This window comes from Psammomys obesus, unplaced genomic scaffold, assembly GCF_907164565.1.
Source record: "Psammomys obesus unplaced genomic scaffold, mPsaObe1.curated_primary_1811, whole genome shotgun sequence".
NCBI lineage: Eukaryota > Metazoa > Chordata > Mammalia > Rodentia > Muridae > Psammomys > Psammomys obesus.
The window spans coordinates 80,495-106,131 of record NW_026589732.1 but is presented as its reverse complement, the minus strand read 5'-3'; the positions used below and the strand labels follow the sequence as shown (position 1 = coordinate 106,131).

Below are 25,637 nucleotides of genomic sequence, written 5' to 3'. Positions count from 1 at the left end.
TACTGTGGTATATTTACACAGTGGAATATTATTCAGCTATTAAAAACAAAGAAATCATGAAATTTACAGACAAATGGATAGAACTAGAAAAGATCATCCTAAGTGAGAAAACCCAGGCCCAGAAAGAAGCACATGCTGTGTCTCACATATGAGTGGATACTAGACCTATAAGTACAGGATAACCGTACTACAATCGACAGACCCAACGAAGCTAGGTAACAAGGAGGGCCCACGGGAGGGTGCTGGAATGTCGGAAGGGAAAATAAAATAGACAGCAGAAGTGGATGAAGAGAGGGAACTGGGCAGGTGATGGAATGGGGAGGGAGATGAGGGTGGGAATCAGATGTGGGAAGAACAGGGGTAGGAGGTGAGAGGGCTGGGAACAAGAAGGGAAACTCGGTGGGGGGGGGCAGCTCTTTGTCAAGCTGGAGGCCTGCCACAGGGTAGGCTCCTGGGAGGACATGGGTGTGACTCAATCTGAGACTCCTAACAGGGGGGACATGAAGACTGAAGTGACCACCTCCTTGCCAGGCAGGACTAGTAGGAGGGGGGGATCAACAACCCACTGACAAAATCTGTGATCTAAAAATTACTTGCCTACAAGAAGTGCTGGGATAATGAAGGAACAAAGATAGAGGGACGGAAAGTCCAACCAATAACTGGCTTAACCTGAGACCTCCCCACGGTAGAGATCCCCTGACACTAATAATGATACTCTGTTATGCTTGAGACAGGAGCCTAATTTGACGGTCTTTCGGGAGGCTCCAGCCAGCAGTGGAACTAGACAGATGCTAGGACTTGCAGCTAAGCATGGGGTGGAACTTTGGGGGTCCTGTGAAAGTGCTGGGGAAAAGATGGAAGGATCTGGAGGGGACAGGAACCTCACAAGAAGACCAACAGAGTAACCCAGTCTCATGGGGTTTTTCAGAGACTGAGGCATCAACTGAGGAGCATGCATGGTCTGGACGTAGGGCCCCTGCACGCATGTAGCCTCTGGGCAGCTTGGTCTTCATATGGGCTCTTGGCAAGTGACTGGAGGGCTGTATCTAACATGGACTCTGTTGACTGCTTTTGTATGACTTCCCTGTGGCAGGGCCTCAGGGGTTGAAGATAGGCTCAGTCCTGATGTGACTTGATGTGTTGGAGAAGGTTGACATGGGTGTAGCGGGTTCCTCTTTTCTGGGGGGGGGGGGGGGGAGGGGAGGGGGAGAGGAGGGTCAGGAGGGGGGGGGGGGGGGGGAGAGAAGAGAAGGGGAAAAGAAGGACTAGAAGGAGAGGAGGGCGGTGACATCTTGGAATGTAAAGTAAATAAAAGTAAGTAAGTAAATAAAATTAAAAAAAAAAAAGAGTCTATGTACCTCAGATTGAGAGGGCATCAGCAGACCCAAGGAAGAATTCTGTACACCTTCCGCTTAGTGAACCGGTGAGTTTACTGGGGCTGATTATAGAAACCTGCAGGAATCATAAGCAGCTATACTAGCAGGAAGTCTTTTAAGCAACCCACCAGCAGTGATGCCGTGGCAGATTCTCACCTAGAGTAAAGTGTACAACTAAAGCATCCCATTCCAGGCAGTTGTCCACCTCTTATAGAAACTTGGGGATGGGAGGGCTTTCGTGAGGATCTCATGAAGGTCTAACCGTGTCTCCTGGTCCAGTTCCACCTCTTTCCAGGCAATGTTAGCGGTCTCAATCTTGTTAAGTTCTCACGAGGTCCCCATAGCTGCTTTTTCTTTAAGATGGCAAGGTTCATGTCCAGCACAGAAGAAACAATCCTCTATCTAGGCTGTCCTGTGGTACTTGAAACAAAGGGTTAAAATAGATCTATTTCAATGTAGAAATCTGTAGGGTTTTTTCCTTTAAAGCTTCCACATAAGAGTCTCTTGATTATTGGGTGTGGTGACACATGCTTATGTTCCTAGAATTCGGGGGAGGCAGAGGCCAGCTTGCTCTACAAAGTGAGCCCAGGAAAACCAGGGTTACACAGAGAATCCCTGTCTCAAAAAACCAAACAGAAACCATTTTAAAGATTCAGCACAAACTGTTTTGTTCCACTTTTCCAGCTTAGCAGGGCTCTACTCTCCTCAAGAACTCTGGCTCTTGGTCTTTCCAAGTATTCCGAGGAATTCTTTATACAGGGCAGTTGATAGTGTCACGAAAGGAGGGACTGTCATTTCATTTTGTGCAAGGCCCTGATTCTCCTAATGGACTAAATCTTGTCTGTGGAGTTATGTAGCCCTTGTCAAGGTTCGCCGGGACTGTGCCCTGTAGCATATTAATAATTTCTTTCTCATTGTGACAAAATACCTTACAGAAACAACTGAAGCGAGGATTTGATTTTCTCATAGTTTCAGAGGGCACACACCAGCATCGCAACAGAGAAGATGGAGCTCATGGTAGTAGGCAGGGGCTGAGGAGGCTTGTTCACATACTGTGCAACAGGAAGAAGAGAGAACTAGACAGGAACCAGAGCATGTGTAATCTTGAAAGACCTGTCTCTAGTGGTATACTTCCAACAGCCAGCTCTCACCTCCTAAAGACCAGCCAGCCTTCAAAATAGCGCCAGGAGAGCCAGAGATCAAGATTCAAAACACAGCTGATGGAGGGGACATTCTGTATAGCAACCCTAACAGCTATTATGGGGCAGAGCCTGGCCTCCCAGCATTTCTGCAGGAAGACTTGTTTTCTTAAAAATTTTAAATACCAGTTTTATTTTTTTAATTTTAATTCCATTGATAGAAAGAAATTCTTTTGATAGATCACTTCATTATAATGTCTTGTTTTAAATGATTTCAAGTCCTTCAAGGAAGCAGGCTCATTTAAGTGTCAAACCCCAAATTTACTTGTTTCTTACAACATTAAATATTGTCAACTGAAAATAGTTACTTTTGTGAGAAGTCTTTAGCAGACATTGCTTTTCTGCTTTTCATTGGCTAATATCTGCACTCAGTGTTTACTTACTCATTTAATTTTTATTTTCTTGAGACCATGTCTAATTATACATCTCTGGCTATCCTTGAACTCACCATGTAAACCAGGCTGGCCTTAATGTCACAGAGATTCACCTGCCTCTGTCTCTTAAATGCTGGTATCATCAACATGCTTAACTGGTGTTTTATTTTATATTATGAAAGAGATTATTGCTGCATGAAATGGAATGAACCCCTCCCTTTCGCTTTTCTCTCATTTGATGGCAATTTAAAGATGAATTCTCTAAGATTTTTTTTCCTTATCATTTGGTGACTCCTTTGTAACTGTCTAAAAATGGGAACTCTGGTGGAATCTTGTTCTAATTCACTGAAGAAATACAAAAGACACTAATGTGCTTCTGTGGAATTTTAAAAGCTTATCAGCAGTGCAGGCAACTGTGATCAGCTGTTAAGAAGTCTGCTGTGTCTGGAGTAAGAGTCGGAAAGTGCAGTGTTCAAGATGGCTAACACAGGCCTATAGGAGAGAACAGATATGCTGTCTCCTGCTGGGGAAGGTTGGGATGAGGGTATCTCCTATTGGGAAGGTGGCGGGCGGGGGGGGGGGGCGCTGATCCCTGGGAAAGGATGGGAAATGGTCATGTTGCCTGCTGGGGGAAGCTGATCTGCTGTATACTCATTTTACATGTCACTTTTTAAATTTCATTCAAAGTTTCCATTGACAAGAAGATTCCTCAAAAAATCCTATATGACTAAAGAAAGCAAAATGCAAATGGGATTTAAATTGCTGCTCCCTAAAATTTATGCTGTATTTCCTGTAGTAAATTTTAATTAATTTTTTGAGATAATTTTTTTTCCTGTAGTTCAGGCTGGCCTAGAACTCAGTATGAACTTAGCCCAGGCTGGCCTTCCTCTGAGGGCGATTCTCCAGCGTTAGCTGAAGATCATAGGCATCAATCACCACTCTCAGATCCTCTAATAAATGGAACAGAATTTAAAAAATAACAACAACAACAAAACAACTAGCTTTGTGGATACAGAGTTCATTTTGAAATCTGCTCAATGTCCTGAGAGGTGTTAATAAGAAATGCCAGAAGACCGGAGATGGTAATGCACACCCTTAAGCCCAGCAATCAGGAGGCAGAGGCAGGCAGATCTCTCTGAGTTTGAGGCCAGCCTGGTTGTGGTGGTTTCAATGAAACAAGTAACGGGACAGGAGCCTACCGCAGAGGGCCTCTGAAAGACTCTACCTAGCAGTGTATCAAAGCAGATATTAAGACTCATAACCAAACCTTCGGCAGAGTGCAGGGAATCAAAAAAAAAAAAAAAAAAAAAGGGGGGGGGGTTAATATGACCTGGAGAGGACAGGAGTTCCACAAGGACCAAATGTATCTGGGCACAGGGGTCTTTTATGAAACTTTCTCCAAACAAGGACCATGTATGGATGCAACCTAGAGGCCCTGCTCAGATGTAGTCCTTGGTAGCTCAGTATTCAAGTGGGTACCCTAATAAGGGGAACAGGGACTGTTTCTGACATGAACTCGATGGCAGGCTCTTTGACTCCCTCCTCCCCCAGGGAGGAGCAGCCCTGTTAGGCCACAGAGGAGGACTTTGCAGCCAGTCCTGAAGACACCTGATAAACCAGTATCAGATGGAAGGGGAGGAGGTCCTCCCCTTTTAGTGGACTTGGAAAGAGGCAGGGAGGGGATGAGGGATGGAGGGTGGGGTTGGGAGGGAAAGAGGGAGTGGGATACAGCAGGGATACAAAGTTAGCAAACTGTAACTAATATTAAAATAATAAAAATTAAAAAAAAAAAAAAGAAAATGTCCCCACCCACATAGGCCCATTGGGAGCGGCACTATTAGGAAGTATGGCCTATTAAAGTAGGTGTAGTTTTGTTGGAGCAAGTGTGTCAGTGGGTGTGGAGTTTGAGGTTTACAATGCCCCTCCTCTCTCTGTTCCTGCTGCCTGCTGTTGCGGGCGGAGCACTCTTGGCTCCTTTTCTAAACCGTGTCTGCCTGTGTACTGTCGTGCTTCTTGCCATGTTGATAGTGCTCTCTGAACTGTAAGCCAGTCCTAGTGAAACGTTTTCCTTTGTAGGAATTATTGTGATCATGGTGTCTCTTCACAGTAGCAGCAACCCTAACTAAGACACTGGTCTGTGTAGTGAGACATAGGACAGTACAGCCAGGGCTATGTAGAGACCTTGTCTCAGAAAATCAAAGTAAACAAACGAACAAACAAACAAATAATGTTACTGAGAAAAAAGGAAAAAAGGCAAAAGGCAAATTAAACTATTCTCTGTGGGAAACAATGAATAATTTGTTTCATTTGGATTATGGATTCATGTCAGCAAAGGTTAAAAATAAAGTTTCTCTTTGTAAACAAGAGTTTTCAGAGACATAGATATTTCTTACCAAATTGTATATATGGGAAACAACACATGTGTAGGGCCTTTGCAGGAGAACAGCACGAATGAATTATAATGTGTGTGAGGACCTGATTAAAATGTTTATCAACTTCCTTGTGTTTATATCTGTAGCATAATATCGTCAATACACATATTTCCTGGACTGGTGAGATGAAAGAGAGTAAGGGTATAGAAGAAAACCTTTGCATGAGAGATGCACATAAATCCATGGAGGAGAAACAAGATTACCATATATTTAAAAGAATTGAGTGTAGAACTGGCGAAAGGTGTTTGTTTGTAGGGGAAGGGATGCTAAGCGAAGAGAGGTGAAGCAGGAGACTGTCGTTTTACAATTTTTCATTCTTTTGGTTTTTAAATTAACTTCTTTTGTTCCTAACACTGTTGCTTTGGCTCCACCTTTTAAATTTGTTAAAATGTGCAGTGTACATAAAGAAGTTTCTTGCATGAGGTGCTTATACTATATCAGGTTTTACAACGTGATTCTGAAGTGCTTTTAACCCTTTAAATTGTAGTACGCTATATAGGCCTCTTTCAGCGTAACTTTGCTGCCCTGAACAATGATCAGTAGAAACTTGGCAACACCTACGCGTAAGAGAGCTACGTTTGCAGAGACTGTGAAAGAGGGAAACTGTAAAAGGCTACCCCTTTCCCGGCGCGCTATGAGATTTATGCAACTTAACGCGCAGCATGGCTCTTTAGTTCAGCTGAGACTTGATAACCTCTCCTCCACATCTGGAGTGTGTTCACGGGTAGTCATGATCAGGGCCGTCTGTGTTTCCCTGTGGGATGTGAACAGCACAAACCACAGCTTCCACAGATCCTTGCTTTGCCAGCAGTATCCAGATCATAGTGACGGCACTGGCAATTCTCAAGGCCTGCTACAATAAGGCCGTTGAAAGACTGAAAATATAACAAAAGTACAATAAAATCGTTTACTCAGGAATCTCTTCTTCCATTCACTCAGGATTATTCAGATTTTTGAAAACTGAATTTTTTTCAGATATTATAAAACCTTCAATATTTGTGTTTTTTTTTTTAAAAACAATTTATTTAATTTTATTTTCTGTGCATTGGTACAAAGGTATTAGAATCCCTGGAACTGAAGTTACAGACAGCTGTGAGCTGCCATATGGGTGCTGGGAATTAAACCTGGGTCCTTTGGAAGAGCAGGCAGTGCTCTTAACCACTGAGCCATTTCTCCAGCCCAATATTTGTGTTTTTAAAGCATCTTTTTACATCACCAATTCTGCAAGTTCCCAGGTTGTGACATTCCTTCCCACACCAAAATAGTTTCTCATTTTTGTTGTTTTCTCCTATGACCCACTCTTGAGTAGGTACACTGATATCCATGATTTTATCTCTAACGCAACTCGATCATATAAGCTAAACCCTGAGCTTCCTCAAGGAAATTACTTACTAAAAATGCAATAATGTCAAACTCAAAGTACCAACAAGACACTGCAACTAAGAGAGCAAATAAATGTAGCAAAATTAATAGAATGAACCACAAATTCATCAACTGAAAGAGTGATTTATTTTCCTGGAAGATATCAGGAAGTATGACTGAGGTGCAACTCATTCAGACAGGCCAGAGTGTATCAGTCATGATAGTTTCTATTCAGTTGTATGGATTTCCAGCCATTGAACTCAGACAAATTGTAAATTTATTGCCCCTGGTAACCAAACTGTTGAGGCAATGACAGGTTCCAAATCTGCTCCATGAAGGTTTTGTGCAATCAGTCATACAAACAAGAAAGCTAAATTCACATTCACTTGTAACCACAGGGCCCGAATGCAAACAATCAGGCCAAGAGTGGAGTTGGGGAAAAGATCTGGAAAGATGCAGCAGACCAGTATTGTTGTACCAGGAACATTGGGGAAATGGAAACCACTTTCAGATGCATTAGTTGTAGCCACGGTGATGCTGGGATCCAATTAGGAACTGGTAAATTTTGATACAGAGTAAAAGCTGAATGAAATAGTTCATTGTGAAAAAAATATAGTGAGCTGTTGGTAACTCTTGAAAAATACTTATTTTTGGGATTGAATAAATTTTTTGCTTAGTTGAGTACTTGTGTGTAAACTTCAGTGTAAATTTGGGGGGCAAAAAATTTGTACCTGGCTTGGAGTGTTTAGAGCATCCAGATGAACCCTGAGCAGTTACACCACTTTAATGGGAAATTTAGTAGAGTCATTGTATCTTATATAAACATCAGAATGAAGTGATTGGTTTTAAATGTCCTTAGGCTTTGAAGAAATTGTTGTAAGAAATAGTGATTGTTGCTTGTGGTTTATAGAGTTGTTTTTCTGAAGGAGTGTTATGGCCTTTGCATGGTCTTAGTCACAAAGCACTCTTGGTAAAACAGGAAGTCCTACACTATTGAGTACTTCGAAGAGTGCACGGTAAAGACTGGAGATTGCAGAGGTGACATGTCCTTCCAAGAAACATAGGTCAGATCAGCAGCTATGTCTGAGGAACTTGGTTCACTCTAAAAATAGCGTTTGTGTAACAGTCAATAAGTATGCTTCTGAAAGGTTGGGTGGGGTTCATTGCCTTGAGGTTGATACCCCTGTTCCTTCAAAGTTTCATCGCATCTCAAGTGTTTTTCTTTGGTCGTCCTCTGTGACTCGAATTACTAGCACACAAGTTTATGAACCCAAGTTTTTTTTCTCCCCCCACATATTTTACATCACAGCTTTCCCTATATCTCTCCTCCTCCCAGTGCCCCCTCCCCATCCATCCACTTTTCTTTCATTTTCCTTCAGAAAAGAGTAAGTTTCCCAGGTATATCAATCAAACATGGTATCACAAGTTGCCATAAGACTAGGCACTTCCCCTCACGTTAAGGCTGTATGAGGAGTCCCCGGGCAAGAAAAAAAGCTCCCAAAAGCAAGCAAAAGAGTCAGAGACAGTCCACACTCCCTCTGCCAGGAGTTCTACAGGAAGACTGAATTACACAACCGTAACAAGGACGTAGAGGACTTAAATCAGACCCTTGCAGGCTCCTTCATTGTCAGTTTCGTCTCTGTGAGTTCCTATGAGCCCAAGTTAGTTGATTCTGAGGGTTTCCTGGTGGTGTCCCTTGTCGCCTCCAGCTCCTACAATCCTTCCTCCTGTCTTTTGCAGGATTCCCCGAGCTCCACCTAATGTTTGGCTGTGGGAATCTGCACCTGTTTCCATCAGCTGCTGGATGAACCCTCTCTGATGACAATGATGAGAAGCAAGGAAGGCTCAAGTGGGGACCTATCTACAAGTATAACAGAATATCTATCGTAAGAATAATTTCATTGACATTTTTTGCAGGTGTCTGTGCTATCCAGACTCTGATTCCTGGAGCTCCAGGCAGTGTCAGGAGTAAACACACTCATGGCATGAGTCTCAAGCTGAGCCAGTCACATGTAAAGGCAGACCTATCAGAATTACACCTGACTTCTCAACAGAGACTTTGAAAGCCAGAATAGCCTGGTCAGAGGTCATGGAGACACTAAGAGAGCACAGATGTCTTGACTACTATACCCAGCAAAATTTCCAATCAGTGTAGATGGAGAAAGCAAGATATTCCATGACAAAACCAAGTTTAATCAGTACCTAGGCACAAACTCAGCCATGCAGAAGACATTAGAAGGAAAATTCCAACCCAAGGAGAGTAACTACACCCAGGAAAGCACAGGAAACAAATAACCCCACAGCTGCAAAACCAAAAGAAAGGGATCATGAACACAAACTCTACCACCACCAACATCAAAACACCAGTAAGTAGCAGCACCTGGTCACTAATATCTCTAAGCATCAATGACCTCAACTCCCCAATAAAAAGACCCAGGCTAACAGAATGGATGCATGAACAGGACCCATAATTCTCTTGCATACAAGAAACACACCTCAGCAATGATGGTAGACATTACCTCAGAATAAAGGGCTGGAAAAAAGGTTTTCCAAGCAAATGGACATAAGAAACAAGTAGGAGTAGCTATTCTACTGTCTAATAAAATAGAATTTCAATAAAAATTAATCAAAAAAGGTGGGGAAGGGCAATTCATACTCATCAAAAGAAAAATCAACCAAGATGATATCTCAGTTCTGAACATACATGCTTCAAATGCAAGGGCACCCACATTTGTAAAAGAAACATTACTAAAGCTTCAATCACACATTGAACCCCACACATTAATAATAGGAGACTTCAACACACCTCTGGATTGGTGAATTGACAGATCACTGAGACTAAAACTAAACATGTAAATATTCATTGCAATGAGTTGTTGGTCTGGCTCAGATTTTTTGGCTTCTGATGCAACACAAATACTGGACCGTCACTGGGATTCTGTTGCCCAGAGTCAGGGTGATCTTGCAGCTAGGCAGGGCACCTGGAGGCAGTTCTGTGTAAGTTCCAGGCTGCTGCACACCTCCCTACCCTTGATGCCAGCCTCCCTGAGGCTCACTGGGCTTTACCTTTGTGCTCGTAGCTGGCAGACAGCACCACTAGCCACACTCTGCCTCCCACCCCTGTCTCCCAGCAGGGCAAGCAGCAGCAGTAGCTCGCTCCAGCCAGCAGACTTAGGACTGGCCCTATTCAGTGATGCCATCTGGTTCTGCAGGACCTCTGCTCCACGTGCTCCAGCAGCTTGAAGATGGAGTAGATGTTGGTGGACCAACTCAAAGTGTTGGATCTGGGCTGGGATGGCAACAGAGCTGGTCAACCTGTGGTGCTTCTGCTGCCCTTTATTTCTTTCTTTCCTTCCTTCCTTCCCTTCTTTCTTTCTTTCCTTTCTTCCTGCCTTTCCACAATAAAATTATAACAAGATAAAATGAAAACCATCTAATCAAAGTTGGACAAGCCACACCAACAGAAAAAATAAATGAGCCTCAAGAGAAGTCATGAGAATCAGCACCCACTCATTTACATTCAAGGGTCCCATAAAGTACTAAACTGGAAATCATAGTACATATGCAAAGAACCTGGTGCAGATTGCTGTAAGCCCTGTGATTGCTGCTTCAGTCTGTGTGTGTTGATATGAGCTTTGCTCATTTGCTTCAGAGGGCCTTGTTCTGGTGCCCTCCATCCCCTCTGTCTCCCCCATTCCTTCTGCTTCCTCTTCTTCTGGGTTCCCTGAGCTCTGAGGGGAGGCATTTGATGGAGGCATCTTATTCAGAGCTATGTGTATGTGTGCACGTCCATATTTGCTTTCAAGTCACTTTGATTATAGTACAGTGTAAAAGTCACAGACTATGAAGAATAGTGAACCTGTCATCTTTAGTGCTTCTCTGGGGTAAATGTTGGACTTTTTTTTTTTTTTTAGATTTGTTTGTAATAGCCAGAAGCTGGAAAGAACCCAGATGTCCTTCAGTTGAGGAATGGATACAGAAATTGTGGTACATTTATACAATGGAAATACTACTCAGCAATCAAAAACAAGAAAATCATGAAATTTGCAGGCAAATGGTGGGATCTAGAAAAGATCATCCTGGGTGAGGTATCCCAGAAGCAGAAAGACACACATGGTATATACTCACTTATAAGTGGATGTTAGACCTATAATATAGGATAATCATACTAAAATCTGTACACCTAAAGAAGCTAAGCAAGAAGGAGGACCCTGGGTAAGATGCTCAATCTTCATTCAGAAAGGCAAACAGAATGAACATCAGAAGAGGGAGAAAACAGGGAACAGGACAGGAGCCTACCACTGAGGACCTCTGAAAGACTCTCCCCTGCAGGGTATCAAAACATATGCTGAGACTCATAGCCAAACTTTGGGTAGCGTGCCGGGAATCTTATGAAAGAAGGGGGAGATAGAAAGACCTAGTGGGGACAGGAGCTCCATAAGGAGAGCAACAATAGCAAAAAAATCTGGTCACAGGGGTCTTTTGTGAGACTGATACTCCAATACTCCAACCAAGGACTGTGCATAGAGATAACCTAGAACCCCTGCACAGATGTAGCCCATGGCAGCTTAGTATCCAAGAGGGTTCCCTAGTAATGGGAACAGGGGCTGTCTCTGACATGAGCTCAGTGGCTGGCTCTTTGATTACCTCCACCTGACGGGGGAACAGCCTTACCAGTCCACAGAGGAAGATATTGCAGCCAGTCCCAAAGGGACCTGATAGGCTAGGGTCAGAGGGAAGGGGAGGAGGCCTCTCCTAACAGTGGACTGGGGGAGGGACATAGGAGAAGAAGAGGGAGGGAGGGTGGGATTGGGAGGGAATGAAGGAGGGGGCTACAGCTGGGCTACAAAGTGAATAAACTGTAATTAATAAAAATATGAAAAGATTTATTTGTTTATTATGGATACAATGTTCTGCCTGCATGTATGTCTGCATGACAGAAAAGGGCACTAAACCTCATTGTAGATGGTTGTGAGCCACCATGTGGTTGCTGGGAACTGAACTCAGAACCTTTGGGAGAGCAGCCATGCTCTTAACCTCTGAGCCACATCTTTAGCTCCTAGTCATGTAGTTTCAATACTACATAGAACAGTTGGAAGAGGTGTGTCTTCCTTATCCTTCTGAAGGTTGACTGTCATCTCTGGATGGTTTGGATATACAGCAGATCTTAATTTTATTTTCAGCAGGTCTTACTTTATTTTAATTTTTTACTTTTAAATTAAAAACATTAAAATATTTTAATTTTTACTTAATTTTATTTAAGTAGGTTCAAGGGGGTGATCCACACCAGCTAGAGAAACATAGGATGCCATTTTTACTTTTAAGTTCAGACTGTCCGGGCTGATTTAACTCTTTATTCATGTAAATGGTCCAGCTTTTGTTGGCATACTTTTTAAAAAGTCTTTCCTTTACATTTTCAATATCTTTTTCTCCCTACTCCACCCCAATCCCTTCCAACACCCAACACCAGGTAGGAGATGGAAAAGGTTAGTGAGAGAGGGGGTGTCGTTCTATTAGCTGATTTCTGTTAGAGTCCCCGGGTTCCTTGGACTCAGTCCAGTCCTTGACTCAGGAGATCCCCAACTTCTAGTCTCACTGCATCCACAGCAACAGAAGCCGCAGGGAGGAAGCAGCAGCAGCCTTGTTCTCTCTTGGAACTCTCCAACACTCTCTGGGATCTGGCATTTATTCTCTTTCCAGACTCCTCAGGATTAATCTCTCTGCAGCCAAAAAGAGCTCCTTTCAGAGCCCGCATGAGGCAAATAGTTTCCTGCTGCGGACGATCTGAATCATCACACATCCCACACCTGGGATTAAAACAAAAACTTGTTTACATCCACAACAAGCTATGCTGTGGATAGTGTCTATAATTAGTTTATGCCAGTTCTAAGAGATGACTCTTGAAACTATGGTGGGATTTACTACTCACTGGGTATCATGAGGCAGCTTCCAGAAGCTGAGAAATTAGAGAAAGGGATTCTCCCTGAGAGCTTCTGGGAGACTTGGCTTTCCCTCGGGGAAAGCATCTGCCATACCTGCCCCACACAAGTGTAAGTATAAATCCGTGTTGTTCAAGCCATGAACATGTGTTCATGACAGCAAAGTAGGAGGTCCACACAGGCAGAGCGACATAGGAAGAAAGGGAAAGTCAGGTAGAGAGCAGGTGGGCCATCATCAGGACAGTCAAACATATAGGAAGGTGGAACACAGACGGACAGATGAACTAATGGGGAGCCTAGAGGGATGTGGCAGAGAAAGAGGTAGAGGAACAGGACGGCTGATGGCTCTTCAGCAGACAGATAGGGAGAAAGGCAGGTGGGCTGGTAGAAGTAGGCAGAAGAAAGACAGGCAGGGACCAGGAGTATGACAGGAGACAAGATGGCGTGCAGCTGGCACCAAGATCCTGCTATTTTTCCCCTGGAGGACTACTGGAGCTTCCTAAGATGCAGGTGGATCCCATTCTTGCCCTTCAGTACAAGTTGGTTAACAGGGTTGGGAATCCTGGTGGGATCTGGCAGTAGTTCAAAGCGGAGCAGGGTCAAGGCCACAGCCACCTTAAGCTCATTCATGGCAAATTGCTTCCCAATGCAGTTCCTGGGTAAGAAAGAGCCAATAAAAACCAAACCAAACACAACAGCATCAACAACAGGACAGTCTCATGTCTCTGTGCAGAACTGGACAGAGACTTTAGCCAGGACATCTTCAAGCTGCTTCCCCATCTGGCTCCCCTCAGTGATGAGACTCACGTCTTCCCCTAGTCCTTTGCCTGCATGTTCTAGAGGCTAGCCGATGGCCTTCCTGATCTGTCAACTGTCTCTCTTTTAACTCAGGCATGCTACAAGTCCTTTATTCAAGGGCACACAAGTCAGGGCATAGGAGAGTGTTAAGAATGAGCACTATTCCCCAAACTGTCCAGTGAGCTACAGAGATGAGAGGACATGAGGAAATTCTATGTGTGCTTCAAGGGCACATGAGTCAGGGCATAGGAGAGTGTTAAGAATGAGCACTATTCCACAAACTGTCCAGTGAGCTACAGAGGTGAGAGGACATGAGGAAATTCTATGTGTGCTTCAAGTCTGATTCTGAGTAACACAAATGTGGTATCATTGAGTCAGATGAGGACCCATTTCTCTGGGTCCCACTCTTAGGACAGAACTTAGAGGGCAGGGAAATTGTCCCTTTGTGTTTGCATTAAACAGAGAAAGTAAGGCATCCAAGATGCAGTAAGAGTGAATTTTACTTTTCCTAGGCACTGACCTCTCTGTACTTTATTGACCTTTATTCTTAGCAACCTAATTTCCACCGATAGCTGGAAGAAAGGACCTGGCCCTGCCTTGAACCCAATACTGGGAACAGTCAAAAGGTGGCAATTTGTTTAAAGCTTGTTCTGGGGAGGTTGGTCCAGCATTTTAAGGATGCTCATCATCATTCTAACAAAACTGCCTTCTACTAATATTTTTAAGATTCTGGAGATTTGTATGCCACATGGAATTCTTCATTCTATGCTGAATTATGCTGTAGTTGCTTCAAATCCTTCAGCCTAGTTTAGACCTTACCACTTCCCCAGAACTTTTCAAAGGTTTTGCTATGTTTCAGATATTTTTCCATCATACCCAGTTTACTTTCACATGATGTGTGTGTGTGTGTGTGTTTAAAGCATATAATCTTTAAGTGCAATTTCAATATATATCGATCTTACTTTCCCTGTCAAGTTTTGATAGCCAGGAAACTTGTAAACGGGGTATGGATATTAACAGATAGTTGAAGATTCTGCTCAAGGGAGAGCTGGCATGTGACATGATGCACATTGTTCAAAGACTTTCTTAGAAGCATCACTGTGGCTTTCCAAACATTAGTCTTAACAGCTGCATATAGCAAACATCTGGAAAGCAAATCCTTGCAAAGTAATTATATGCTGCAGTATTTTAATATTAAAGAACTACTCAGGAAGGATGCTGGGCCGGGTCAAGAAGGCGTGGAGACTGAGTCCTGGCAATTGAAAAGGCGCAGTACCTAAATTAAACTCCTATTAGCCCTCTTTTTAATGGGGAAGAACATACCAGAATACACTGAGGTGAGGGAATCTGCTGACCCTGAAACTAACTGGCCCTCAACAAGAAGGATACTTTGTTAACATTCCCCAGAGTGCTCTGAAATCCTACCTTCCTTTTGCATACACCCACATCCTCAACAGGCTTCTTTGCCAACAGCAGCAAACAAAAGCCTACCTGACTCTGACACAGATAAACATGGGGATCACATTCTTCAGGTATGTGACTGAGGATTCACCTCTACCCCACCACCTACACCGAATGCCTCACCTTGATCCTCCTGAGAAGGGCAGGTAAGCATGGCTGTGTCTCACAGAATCCCTTGCAAACCGGGAAGGATCGAACACCTGCAGAGAGAATGCTGAGGACAAAACAGGCAATAGCCACACCCTGGCTCTTAACCCCTGAGGGGGCAGAATTCTTAGGAGAAACTGGGAAGAGGCGCCAGACCTGGGGTGTTTCCCTCTACTCCAGCAATGCCTACCTCTGGATTTGGCCACACTTTTGGGTCGAGGTGCAGGGCATAAAAGTTGAGCAGAACTGTGACACCTGTAGGGCAGAAAAAAATGCATGGAATGAATGCCTGCTCTGATGGACAGCAGAGTCCTTGTATACATGAAAGACCTGGTTCCATAAATCATAGCTTTGATCAACATGATCTTGTGGGGAAATTGAAGAGAAAATGATGATGATTGTAGAATGAAATGTAGGAGAGTTCTGAAGGCCCATTGTGAAGTCACTGTAAGTGACCACTCACATTTATCAAACGCCTTCCATGCGTTGGAGAACACACCATCAGCTCTGGTTTCTACCAACAGTCTGAGGATACCAGACCATCTATAATTCACAGCACAGAACTTTCTTTCTCGTCCCTTCCTTTGCAGTAACCCATTTAAAGAACCACATCACCCTCACCTCTATCTCATCATCTCTCCAACTTTTTTACTTTCAGGAAGTGAGACTTTTATACGCTAGTCACGGACTCACTTCCAGGTGTTACACGGGTGTTGAATCCACACAGGAAAGACGCTGAGATTCGAGTCATCACGGTGTAAACAAATATGTTTTCTGAGGAATGCAGGGCAGTGCAGCCACCCCACACAGTCTAGCCACTGTGAAGAATGCCTTGAAGAGTGTGCCGCTAAGAAAGAAGTGTCTGCTTTGTGCTATCAGGGGCCAGTGCAGGAGGTTGGACGCTAAACATCATGAAGGACATAAAAAGATGGCTCAGTGGTTAAGAGGGCACTCTTTCAGAGGGCCTGGGTTCAGTTTTCTGCATCCACACGGCAGGCAGCTGAGAGCAGTTCCGGAATACCAAACACCTTGTCCTGGCCTTCAGTGGCACTACAAACATGTGCTACACCTATGTAGCATGCAGGAAAAATACCTAGACACATTAAGAAAATAAATAAGTAAAGAGTGACCCATCATATCTTACAGGAAAAAAAAAATTATGGAATCCAAATAAAGGGACTTATTGTCATAAAAGTGAATTTCAAATTGTTGGAGATTGATAATTCTATTCTAATTAAATGCAAATCTACACGTCATTTTCCCATGAAGTATGCACAGATTTACTTGCAAGGAGAAGAAAACGGAATGAATTCAGCACTCCTGAAGCACACATAAACTCCTGATTTTCCCTTGTCCCCAGAGAAAGCTTAAGTCATTGAAGGTGGGAGCTCATACCTTTGGGTAAGGAGCGCCCATCTGGGAAGGTAACAGGCGTGCTAAGCTCTCTGCCCACAACTGGTACTGTTGGGTAGAGCCTCAGGGCCCCCTTGATGCACATGGTGGTATAGGGCATCTTGTCCAGGTGCTCCCTGAAATGAGGCCCGACATGAAGAGCAAGCCGAGCTGGAAAGAACCAGGGACTCCCTTTAGCAGATGGCGGTGTTTCCCTTTCCCTTGCCCTCTCACTCACCATGTGATGGGTGCTCCATCCCCTAGAAGGCTCTGAAGCTCCTCTCTGCATCTCTGCTGGTGCTCAGGATGTGTGGCCAAAGCATGGAAGACCCAGGAGACACCACTGGCTGGTGTGTCCTGACCCCCAAACATGAGTGAGTCTACCTCAGCTCGCAGCTCTTTGTCAGACAAGCTGTTCCCATCTTCTGTCTGGGGAGTCCACAGGTGAGAGAGAAGTCTTTGTCACTTAGTCTAATCCTGGGAAATGTCTCAGGCCTCGGCCCTACTCACTCACTCTGGAAAACAGAAGGATGTCCAGGAAATCCAATTGCTTCTTTCCTTTGAGCTCCTCCAGTGATTCCTCGCCCTGCAGCTGAGCCTTTCTCAGCTTGATCACTTGGTCTGTGCCACGAAAATGTTAAGAGACAGGAGTGAGAACTACAGCAACCCACAGAAGCCCTATGATCCTCCCCTCCCAAACTGAGTTCTCTGTAGACTCCAGGAAATGAGTGGAGAGAGGAATGTTGAGCATACAATACCATCTGAAGGATGTTTAGTCTTCCCCTCTGGACCAGGGCTCATGCAGCCTCTGCTTGAGTTGCTACAATGAGCATCAAACAACATTGCTTAAACAGTAGCAGGGAAAGCACTCCCAGGCCTCCAGACACCCTACCATCTCTGCTACCATCACTTGTACTAGGGAAATTCCTAGGATGCGTGTGTCCACTAGAGGCAATGGGCAGACCTGAGAAGTCACGACCAGTTCATTTAGGCTGACCTGTTAAAGGAGATATATAAAGGAGAAAACAAAACCTGTATGTTCATGGGCAACCCGATAGGCACGTTTGGTCCTTTGGCTGTCAGAAGTCAGATTGTAGATAATGTCGTTCTGGAGGAAGGCGTTCTTCATACGGGAAGGTATTAGGGTGCCCAGGTCACTAACAGCTTGGAGGTACGCATGAGAATCCGTGAAGGAGAGGATATAAAACAGGCTGGTGATGCAGAGGCCTGACTCAGAAATAGAGCTGAGTTTCATTAAGGATTCCATCTAGGAAAGTTGAATAAGTAGCACCGAGGTACTTATTCATTCTGTGCTATAGCCTTGTGAATTCTGGGCCCTTTGATGGTGACAAACACAGCCAGGCGTTTGCCGTGCTAGTGCACATTCATTCTGCGTTACAGCCCTATGAATGGGGTACATGGCTAAGGCAGTTTGGGATCTGGTTTTTAGTTAGAACTTGCCAGGGCCTTGGGTCATAATCTTGCTTTTCATGTCTCTCAGGTGAGGCCCCATCAGTGGGTGAGAATAAGGTCCCTGTGCTTGCAGAGTGCTCACTGACCTGTCCAGCTGCACACTGCCCTGGTAACTGAAGGCACACTTCATGATGGTGTCCAGCATCATCAACGAGATGTGGTGAAAGATCTCTAGAGAGGTGTCTTGGCAAGCGAGCTGCTCCCATCTGTCCTGTGTTGGGAGTGCGATATGTTTTTCTCATTCCCCCCTCAGAGGTCCTGTGCAAATTACACACCAGTTTCCTTCTCTCCATCTCCAGATACTTAGCTCTGTGTATGAGCAAGCGACACCTCCTACCAAATTAAAAATGAAAAAAAAATTGTACTTTGAAGTCTATTTCTCAGAGAGTCCATTACTAAATTGAGTATGTCTCTAAATATCTATCATCTGACAGTATTTTGATTTTGGAAATTGGTTACGACCTTTAAGCTTTTGACCATGTCTCAGCTCACCCTCAGTGCTCATAAAGATAAATTAGACTTGAAAAACTTACCAGTTTTCAAATATGAACATAAAATATGTTTGGGAAATGAAAGACAAAGGGAACAGCATATGCATTTCTAAACGGGGCCTTCCCCAATGTCACTTCCTCTTCATTCATTAAAGTCAGATGAGAATGAAGCACTGAGGGTTCAGAAATGAAGTTTCATGTGGGAAGGGAGAGTTCAGCAGCTTTGCCCACGAGAATGAAGTTCTGGCTTCTATTCCACAGTCTAGTCCCTCTAGTCAGAAAAGAAGTAGTAGATCCTAAGACCGAGAAGGATTAAATGACAGCCTTGGATGACTATCCTGCCATTGAAACCACCACTGACTAGCCAGCAAGGGAAAGCCACCCTGATATCTATGGGAACTGAGTGTTGTTGTCCACTGTGTTGAAGCTTAGATGTGGGAAGTGGGTTTGTATCTCCCATGATGGTCTCTTAGATATGGGAAAACTTGCCAGAGTCATTTCTGTCTCGCAGTTTTGAAGAATTTATTTTCACAGTAATGGTTTCAGAGTGTGGCTCCACATATTTGTGTCTTTTGACTCTTTACATAAAAAAATAAGATCTGAGTATGTTGGTCTGTGTGTATTTATGTATGTGTGTATGTGTGAAAGAGAGAGAGAAGGAGAAAGAGAGAGAGAGAGAGAGAGAGAGAGAGAGAGAAAGACTCACCAGCATCACTTGCACAGAGTCTGCCATGGTCCCCACAGAGGCCTTCAGGATGTTAAAGTGGAAAGCCGGGGTCAATATCGGACGATGCTGGAACCACTTATGCCCGTTCAAAAAGAACAAACTATGTCCTGGGCAAGAATTGGTTGGGTGTGTGAACCCAGGGGTTAATGGGACCAAAAGAAAAAATTAGGACAATCTGGGAGAGACAGATAGTGGAGGTCCTGAGGTAGAATAATGGAGTAAGAAGAAAATCCTGAACAGGAATAGCAAAGAGTAACAGTACTCAGGATTGGGCTAATACATCTGATGAGATCAGGACAGATGTGCGTGAAGCTGACGGGGTCTCAGATGCAGATTCTAGTTCATAGTGTTTGCATGTGCATGTAGGTGGGGGCAACGGTCTACACAGGTTATGAAACTAGAAGGGAAACAATGGGAGGGGACAAGAGAAATCAAGGAAAAGAGGAGAGGGCAACATGGCCCACGTGACAGGAGAGTGGAAAAAGGCTACAGGGAGACTGGAGGGTTAAAGGAGGGCTGGGGATGGGGAGAAGTGGGAGAGAGTGGAATTACCAGGAAGTAATTTTGTTTAAAAACTCCATGACAAAATCTAATACTGTTTATGCTAGTTACAAAATGTTTTTAACGGAGTTGAAGGCAGGGTAAGAAGGAGTACAAATAAAAGCAGGGCTGAGAATGTTCAGAGATAATGAAGACGGGATGCAGAGAAGGAACACAGCATCAGCACCAGACAGCATTAAGAGGAAGGCCTAGAAGGTGGCTGACTGGTTAAGAGCACTGACTCTTCTCCCAGAAAACCCAGGTTCAATTCCCAGCACCACATGGTGGCTCATAACTCTCTGTAACTCCAGTTACAGGGCATCCTATGACCCTTTCTATGCTCTCCAGGCACCAGGAACGTGCATTTACCCATAAAATAAAAATAATAAAAGTAAGGGTTCGGAGGGAGAAGAAAGGAATACAATAGGAAGATGTTAGCACCCAGAAAACCTAACTGGGGAGTGACCAGAGTCCTGGCTAAAGATACATACCAATCCAAGGGATCAAGAGTCTGTAGATGTCAGCCTTTGGGTCTGAAAGAAAGGAACTTGATGGGAAATTGGCATTGGCCAAATAAGGCATCTGTGGTTAAGGCCGTGGTTCTTGGTGAATCTCTATTGGCAGACTGTCCCTTGTCCTCTCCCACTACAAACTACCCCTTTAGTTCCCTTGGTACAGTCAGTTGGATTCAGAAAGGCAATCATCATATCCCAGATGATGAACAGCCAGCACTGTTCAGAAGTGCTTAAACATATCAATCATGTTCTCAGTATCAGAGAAAGGACCAAACTGTGTGGCTTCTATTGTGTATTGTGGCATAGTCTTATGAATTAGAGGTTTCAAACTCAATTTATATTACAGGCAACTGTAACTAAGGAAAAAAAGTAAAAATTCAAGCCAGACAACTGTTAGAATCGTTCCGTATTTAGTGAGTATTATTGATCTTGAGCTGAGCTGTGGCTTGAGCAGTGGGAAAGAATAAGATCGATGCTTCACATATTTTAACATCTTGGTGTTTATCAGATTTTAAACACGTGCTTGGGAGAAGATGAATTCACCTTGTGGGATCCACTCTCACCTGCTCTTCCCAGAATCACTTTCATGTAGTCAGGGTCATAGATCTGGATGAAGGCTTTACTCCCCCATATCCAATAGACATAGGCACCTGGGAATTTCTCTGCATATCTTAAATGCCATTGCAGCTCCTGGTCCTCTTTGAACTGTCACCAGGAAAAAAAAAAAGACAAATAACACTACTGTCTTGAGGTCCAAGCTTGAAGTACGAGTGATAAGTTTTCAGATATGGAGACATGGTGCTGGGTCTGCCCACAGAGTGCCAAGTAGCTGGCTGCTTGTGGAGAACTGTGTCATGGTCTAGCCTTAATGGCATCTGCCCAGGACATGTCATGAAGGTAAGAGTATGACTCCATGTTGGGCCATGTAAGAGATCTCTCTCTGAAGTGCCCTTACAGCTTTGCTTGACCACTTTCCAGAGCTGGAGTCCATAGGGCAAAACTTATTCTTAGACCTACTTGTGTTAAGATTCTTGTGTTAGTTGTGTTCTGCTCAGATGTTAACTCTTAATACCTCAGAATGCGACACTACCAGGATACAGGGTCTTCATAGAGACAACCAAAGCAAAATGAGGTTATGATAAAGGATCTAACCCACCATGATGCTGTCCTTAGGAAGAGAGGAATTTTGGACACGGCAATATACATGAGGATGGGTGTGATGTAAGGTGACCGTTTATAAACCAAAGAGACAGATCTGCAACAGAAATATCTTTAGAGCCCAGATAAAAAACCACCCCCATCATAACCACAGCCAGAAGCTTCTAGACTCCACAATGAGAGGAAACACATTTCTGTTGTCTTATCAGCCCAGGTAGTGGCTTTTTTGTGTGTGTGTGTGCTGCAACCCAATCAAACCGATACTGTTCTGTGATGCCCAGGCAATGCTGTGTGAGAAGAGGAACTGTTAGTATATCTAGTTTTCCTGAAGAATGAGGACACTGACACTAAATGTTATGTCCCTGTGATGGTATTAGATCCAAACTTGTGCAGCCCACAGTGTTCATCCCCTCTGTTCCACAGCTCTTGAGTGTCTTTAGTTTTGGGTGGCAAATGTAGCTCCTAAATCTGTCATCTTTGGGTTCTCAGCCAAACATACAGCATTGTCCTCAGCGATCATTATTTTTATAGAAATGAATACGCAAAGGGAGGAACCAGTGGGTAAATGAGTTTTCACTATGTTTGAGGCAAGAGAGATACAATCTTGGTCTACTGCAAGAAATGTGAAAGAATAAAAGAAGACTGGAGTCAGAGGAGTCTTGTAGAAGTCGGCGACAGAGAGCAGCCACAGTGCAGAAGGGGTGGAGAAGAGACACAGAGCCCTAGGTTGTTGGGCCCTTTATTTCTGCACATCACTTAACTGTTCATCGGGTATTGACTGAGGCTGTACTGTGCAGCAGAACCTGTTGTAGAAATTAGTAACAAAGGCACAAATCACAAGCAACACTCCCTTCCCCAAGGCAGTCCAGGCTCACACGATGTCCAGAACATTACTTTTCTTGTTGTACTGACACCTCACAACTATGCTTTTTTTTTTTTTTTTTTTTTTTTTAGGTCAGGACTGTGTGGCATGCATAATGAAATTTATCGGAGTCTTATTGTGACAAGCTAGTCCCTGTGTCCTCCTGGTCCATTTGAATGTAACAGGGATTGCAGAGGTTCACCTGTTGGAGGGCATGAGAAACTGAAAGAAAGCTGAGCTTGGCAGAGATAGATGAAATGCTCCTTGTGAAGTGAGTGGGTGGACACATGAATGAATGGCAGAGATGGGTTCACTAATAACCAGTAAGCACTTACCTATGTCAGTTTCCTTCTGAGGAACAAGGAGCCACCGCGAAGCAAATGCAACTTGAATTTGTGTTCTAGCGAGCTAAATGTGGGTTAGTCTATCCTGACAATAGCTGAGAGCCATCCTGCTTGAGTTACGCTGATTTTTATTCTCTCATCACACTCATCATTGAAACTGCTCTGTATTTTAGTCCACTGTAGGGACTGTCCACTGGGTGCCCTTGACTCAGGTACGCGATTTGATTCTCTGTGATCCCTTCAGCTTGATCCTGCTAACACCAGGGAAGATGCTTTTTAGCACAGTAGCATGCTGCTTTTCTGATCTTAGCATGCAAGGCAGCCTGCTGCTTGCAACTCCTGTTCCAGATTACTGCCATTGTTTTTACCTAGTTACACACGTCACTCATCGTTCTTCTTAACTTATGCAATAATAGAGGTAATGACAGCATGACAAGGGTTAGAATTTAGGGCAGCAGTTGCCATAAATCACCAGAAGTTGTGAGGTCATTCAGTGTCGCCAAATTACTATTCGTACAGATAGAAATTAGCCCCCAGTGAGTCTCTCTACAGTGACCATTGGGACAGCTGCAGTGTCACTAGTGAAGTCTTAACTGCTACTTCTGTCAACTGCTAGCTCAAGAAAGAGTATTATTTAGCTGGCAACAACTCTGTCAACAAATAGGTCATAATGTCTCAAATCAAGAACGAATCTGTAAGTTATTAATAAAACATTTTTATACAATTAAACTTTGCCTTTAGGTTTTGGCCATTTCCCTATGGCCAATATTTATAGTTCACTTCTTGGGTAGGTTGCCCTCTGCTGACCATAACATGGCCTTCTAGAAAACAGTGGTCTAGCTCTGGAATTCCCACCTTGAGGTATGGAAGGCCAGGGGTTCTGAGCTGACCCTCTAGCCCTCATCTGGGTCCTCTCCCTCTTTCCTGTGTTATGTCATGCTTGTGTGAGGCTCTGCTGGGCACTGGGATACATGGCCCAGTGATGTGGATAGTGTTCTTCCAAGGAGCTCATAATTCAGACTTCCTGCTAGGAGAACCGGGAGATAAACAGACCCTATTTAATGGGGGAAACCCTCAGATGTCAATGTCATTTAACTGAAGAACATCATTGTTAGGGTTTCAGCCCTAAGTCACCATTTTGGGGGGAAATTTCAAATGAGTTCGTCATTCCTCCAAAAATTGTGCAGCCATCACAGAAGAATCAATACTTTTCTTGTGTTTTGACATGTTCTGAACTTCTTGTCTATTCTCACCACAGACAGGGCAAGGATTTCATCACAATGTTGTTTTTGTTCGAAGGCAGACTCTGGACTAGGCAGAGAGGATAGCATTGAGTGACTCAGTATGGCACTGTCTAGAAGAAAAGCCTGATTTTTTTTTTTTTTTTTTTTTTTTGGTTTTTCAAGACAGGGGTTTTCTGGGTAGCCTTGGCTGTCCTAAACTCACTTTGTAGTCCAGAGTTGTCTCAAACTCACAGAGATCTGCCAGCCTCTTCCTCCCTGAGAGCTGGGATTACAGGCCTGTGCCACCACGCCTAGCTCTAGAAGCCTGATTCTTTCAGAACAGTTGGAATACTGGAGGTGATCCAACCTAAGAGGAGACTCACAAAAGACTAAGCTCGGCCCTTGAAGTGCAGGGCTAGTAAGATACAAGATAGATGGATGCAAGGAAGGACTGTGGAACAGAATTTAGAAACAGCAGAGCTGGCTTCTTATGAGGAAGAGAGTTCCATACTATCTGAGATTTGCTTAAGCTGATAGTAAAGATAGGTTTCTACAGAGGTCACAGGCTTGTTAGACAATAGGCTTTGTCTCCTATGTGTATCACTGATAGAGGCCTTTACTAGCACATGTGAGGCCTTGAATCAGACCCCCCCGCAAAACATGCAAAAGAATCAATACTGTGCACCCTGGGAAGAATATGTTCATCTTCAGTTTCTGTAGCCTCAGTTTTTCCATGATTATACCTTCAAAGAGATAATCCATAGGCCCCAGCTCACCCCCTTCCCAGTTCCACTTCTTCATACCTCTAAATAATGGCCAAAGAGCCAGTGGGAGGGTGGAGATGGGAACTGATGGAGCTCTTCCAACAGCCATTGTCTGCACAGGTGGTGGTGTGCTATCTTGAACAGCAGCAGAAGCAGGCCAGCCAGAAAGGCCACTTGGAGGAGCCCAGAGGTGCTTTCCAGAAATCTGGTGGGGCTCAGTGCAGAGATACTCATGATGCTGTGGCTTCTAGATCACAGACTGTCCTTCATGAACACTGAGCCCTCCTATTTATATTGCCCACATATTTAAAAAGATTTAAAAAGATGCTCCGCCTGTGTATAGGTTGGGAGAAGAATGAGAGCAACCTGAATCAGAGCCTGAATCAGAGTCCAGGGTTGATTAACTGGCAAATAGTGAGACAGTGCTAATGACCTCAAGGCTGTTGTTTTTCTTCCCCACCTTTTTTCCAGAAATTTAATGAGCACCTTCTGTATGCTGAAAATGATGGTAACTAGAAGGTCATTTGTGACAAAAATAGTCACAGATCTTGGATTTAAGTAACTCATAGTCCAGTTTATTAAGTTCAGCATACGTAGCTAGTTTTAGTATTACCATGTTCTCATTAATAAAAAAAAAATCCTTGACAGAGGGATTTTTTTTCCTCAAGGAAAGTTATTAAGAGTTCAAGATGACATAAGAAATTTTTGTTTTTACAATGTTAAAGATCTTCGATGAGCATGGAAGATCTTTCTGTCTTCAATTTCTTTCTTCAGATACTTGAAGTTCTTGTCATACAGGTCTTTGACTTCTTTGGTGAGTTACCCCTAGATAGTTATATTATCTGTGGCTATTGTGAAGGGTGTAGTTTTCCTAATTTCTTTCTTAGCCCATTTGTCATTTGTGTACAGGAAGGCTACTGATTTTTTTTTTTAAATTAATCTTGTTTCTAGTCACTTTGCTGAAGGAGTTTATCAGCTGCAGGAGTTAGTTCCCTGGTGGATTTTTTGGGGTTATTCATGTATAATATCATATCACCTGTGAATAGCGATACTTTAACTT

General features: G+C 43.7%; 1 protein-coding gene across 1 annotated transcript; it reads right to left on the bottom strand.

Moving 5' to 3' along the window:
- Positions 1-13,168: 13,168 nt before the first annotated feature.
- On the bottom strand, positions 13,169-24,811 carry LOC129675316 (cytochrome P450 4A10-like). The gene is made up of 12 exons (XM_055605355.1): positions 24,617-24,811; positions 20,790-20,931; positions 20,203-20,244; positions 19,151-19,278; positions 18,040-18,164; positions 17,513-17,691; positions 16,995-17,101; positions 16,719-16,909; positions 16,484-16,617; positions 15,279-15,343; positions 15,065-15,141; positions 13,169-13,337 (listed from the first exon to the last, which is right to left on the bottom strand). The coding sequence occupies exons 1-12, from the start codon at positions 24,809-24,811 to the stop codon at positions 13,169-13,171; spliced, it is 1,554 nt and encodes a 517-aa protein (XP_055461330.1).
- Between the last annotated feature and the right edge of the window lie 826 nt (positions 24,812-25,637).

Coding starts and splice junctions, on each gene's coding strand:
- LOC129675316 (XM_055605355.1), bottom strand. CDS start 24,811: ATGAGTATCTCTGCACTGAGCCCCACCAGATTTCTGGAAAGCACCTCT. Junction 17,102..17,512: donor GGTTGCCCATGAACATACAG/GTTTTGTTTTCT, acceptor TTCGTGGCACAG/ACCAAGTGATCAAGCTGAGA. Junction 16,618..16,718: donor GATGGAGCACCCATCACATG/GTGAGTGAGAGG, acceptor GCCTCATTTCAG/GGAGCACCTGGACAAGATGC.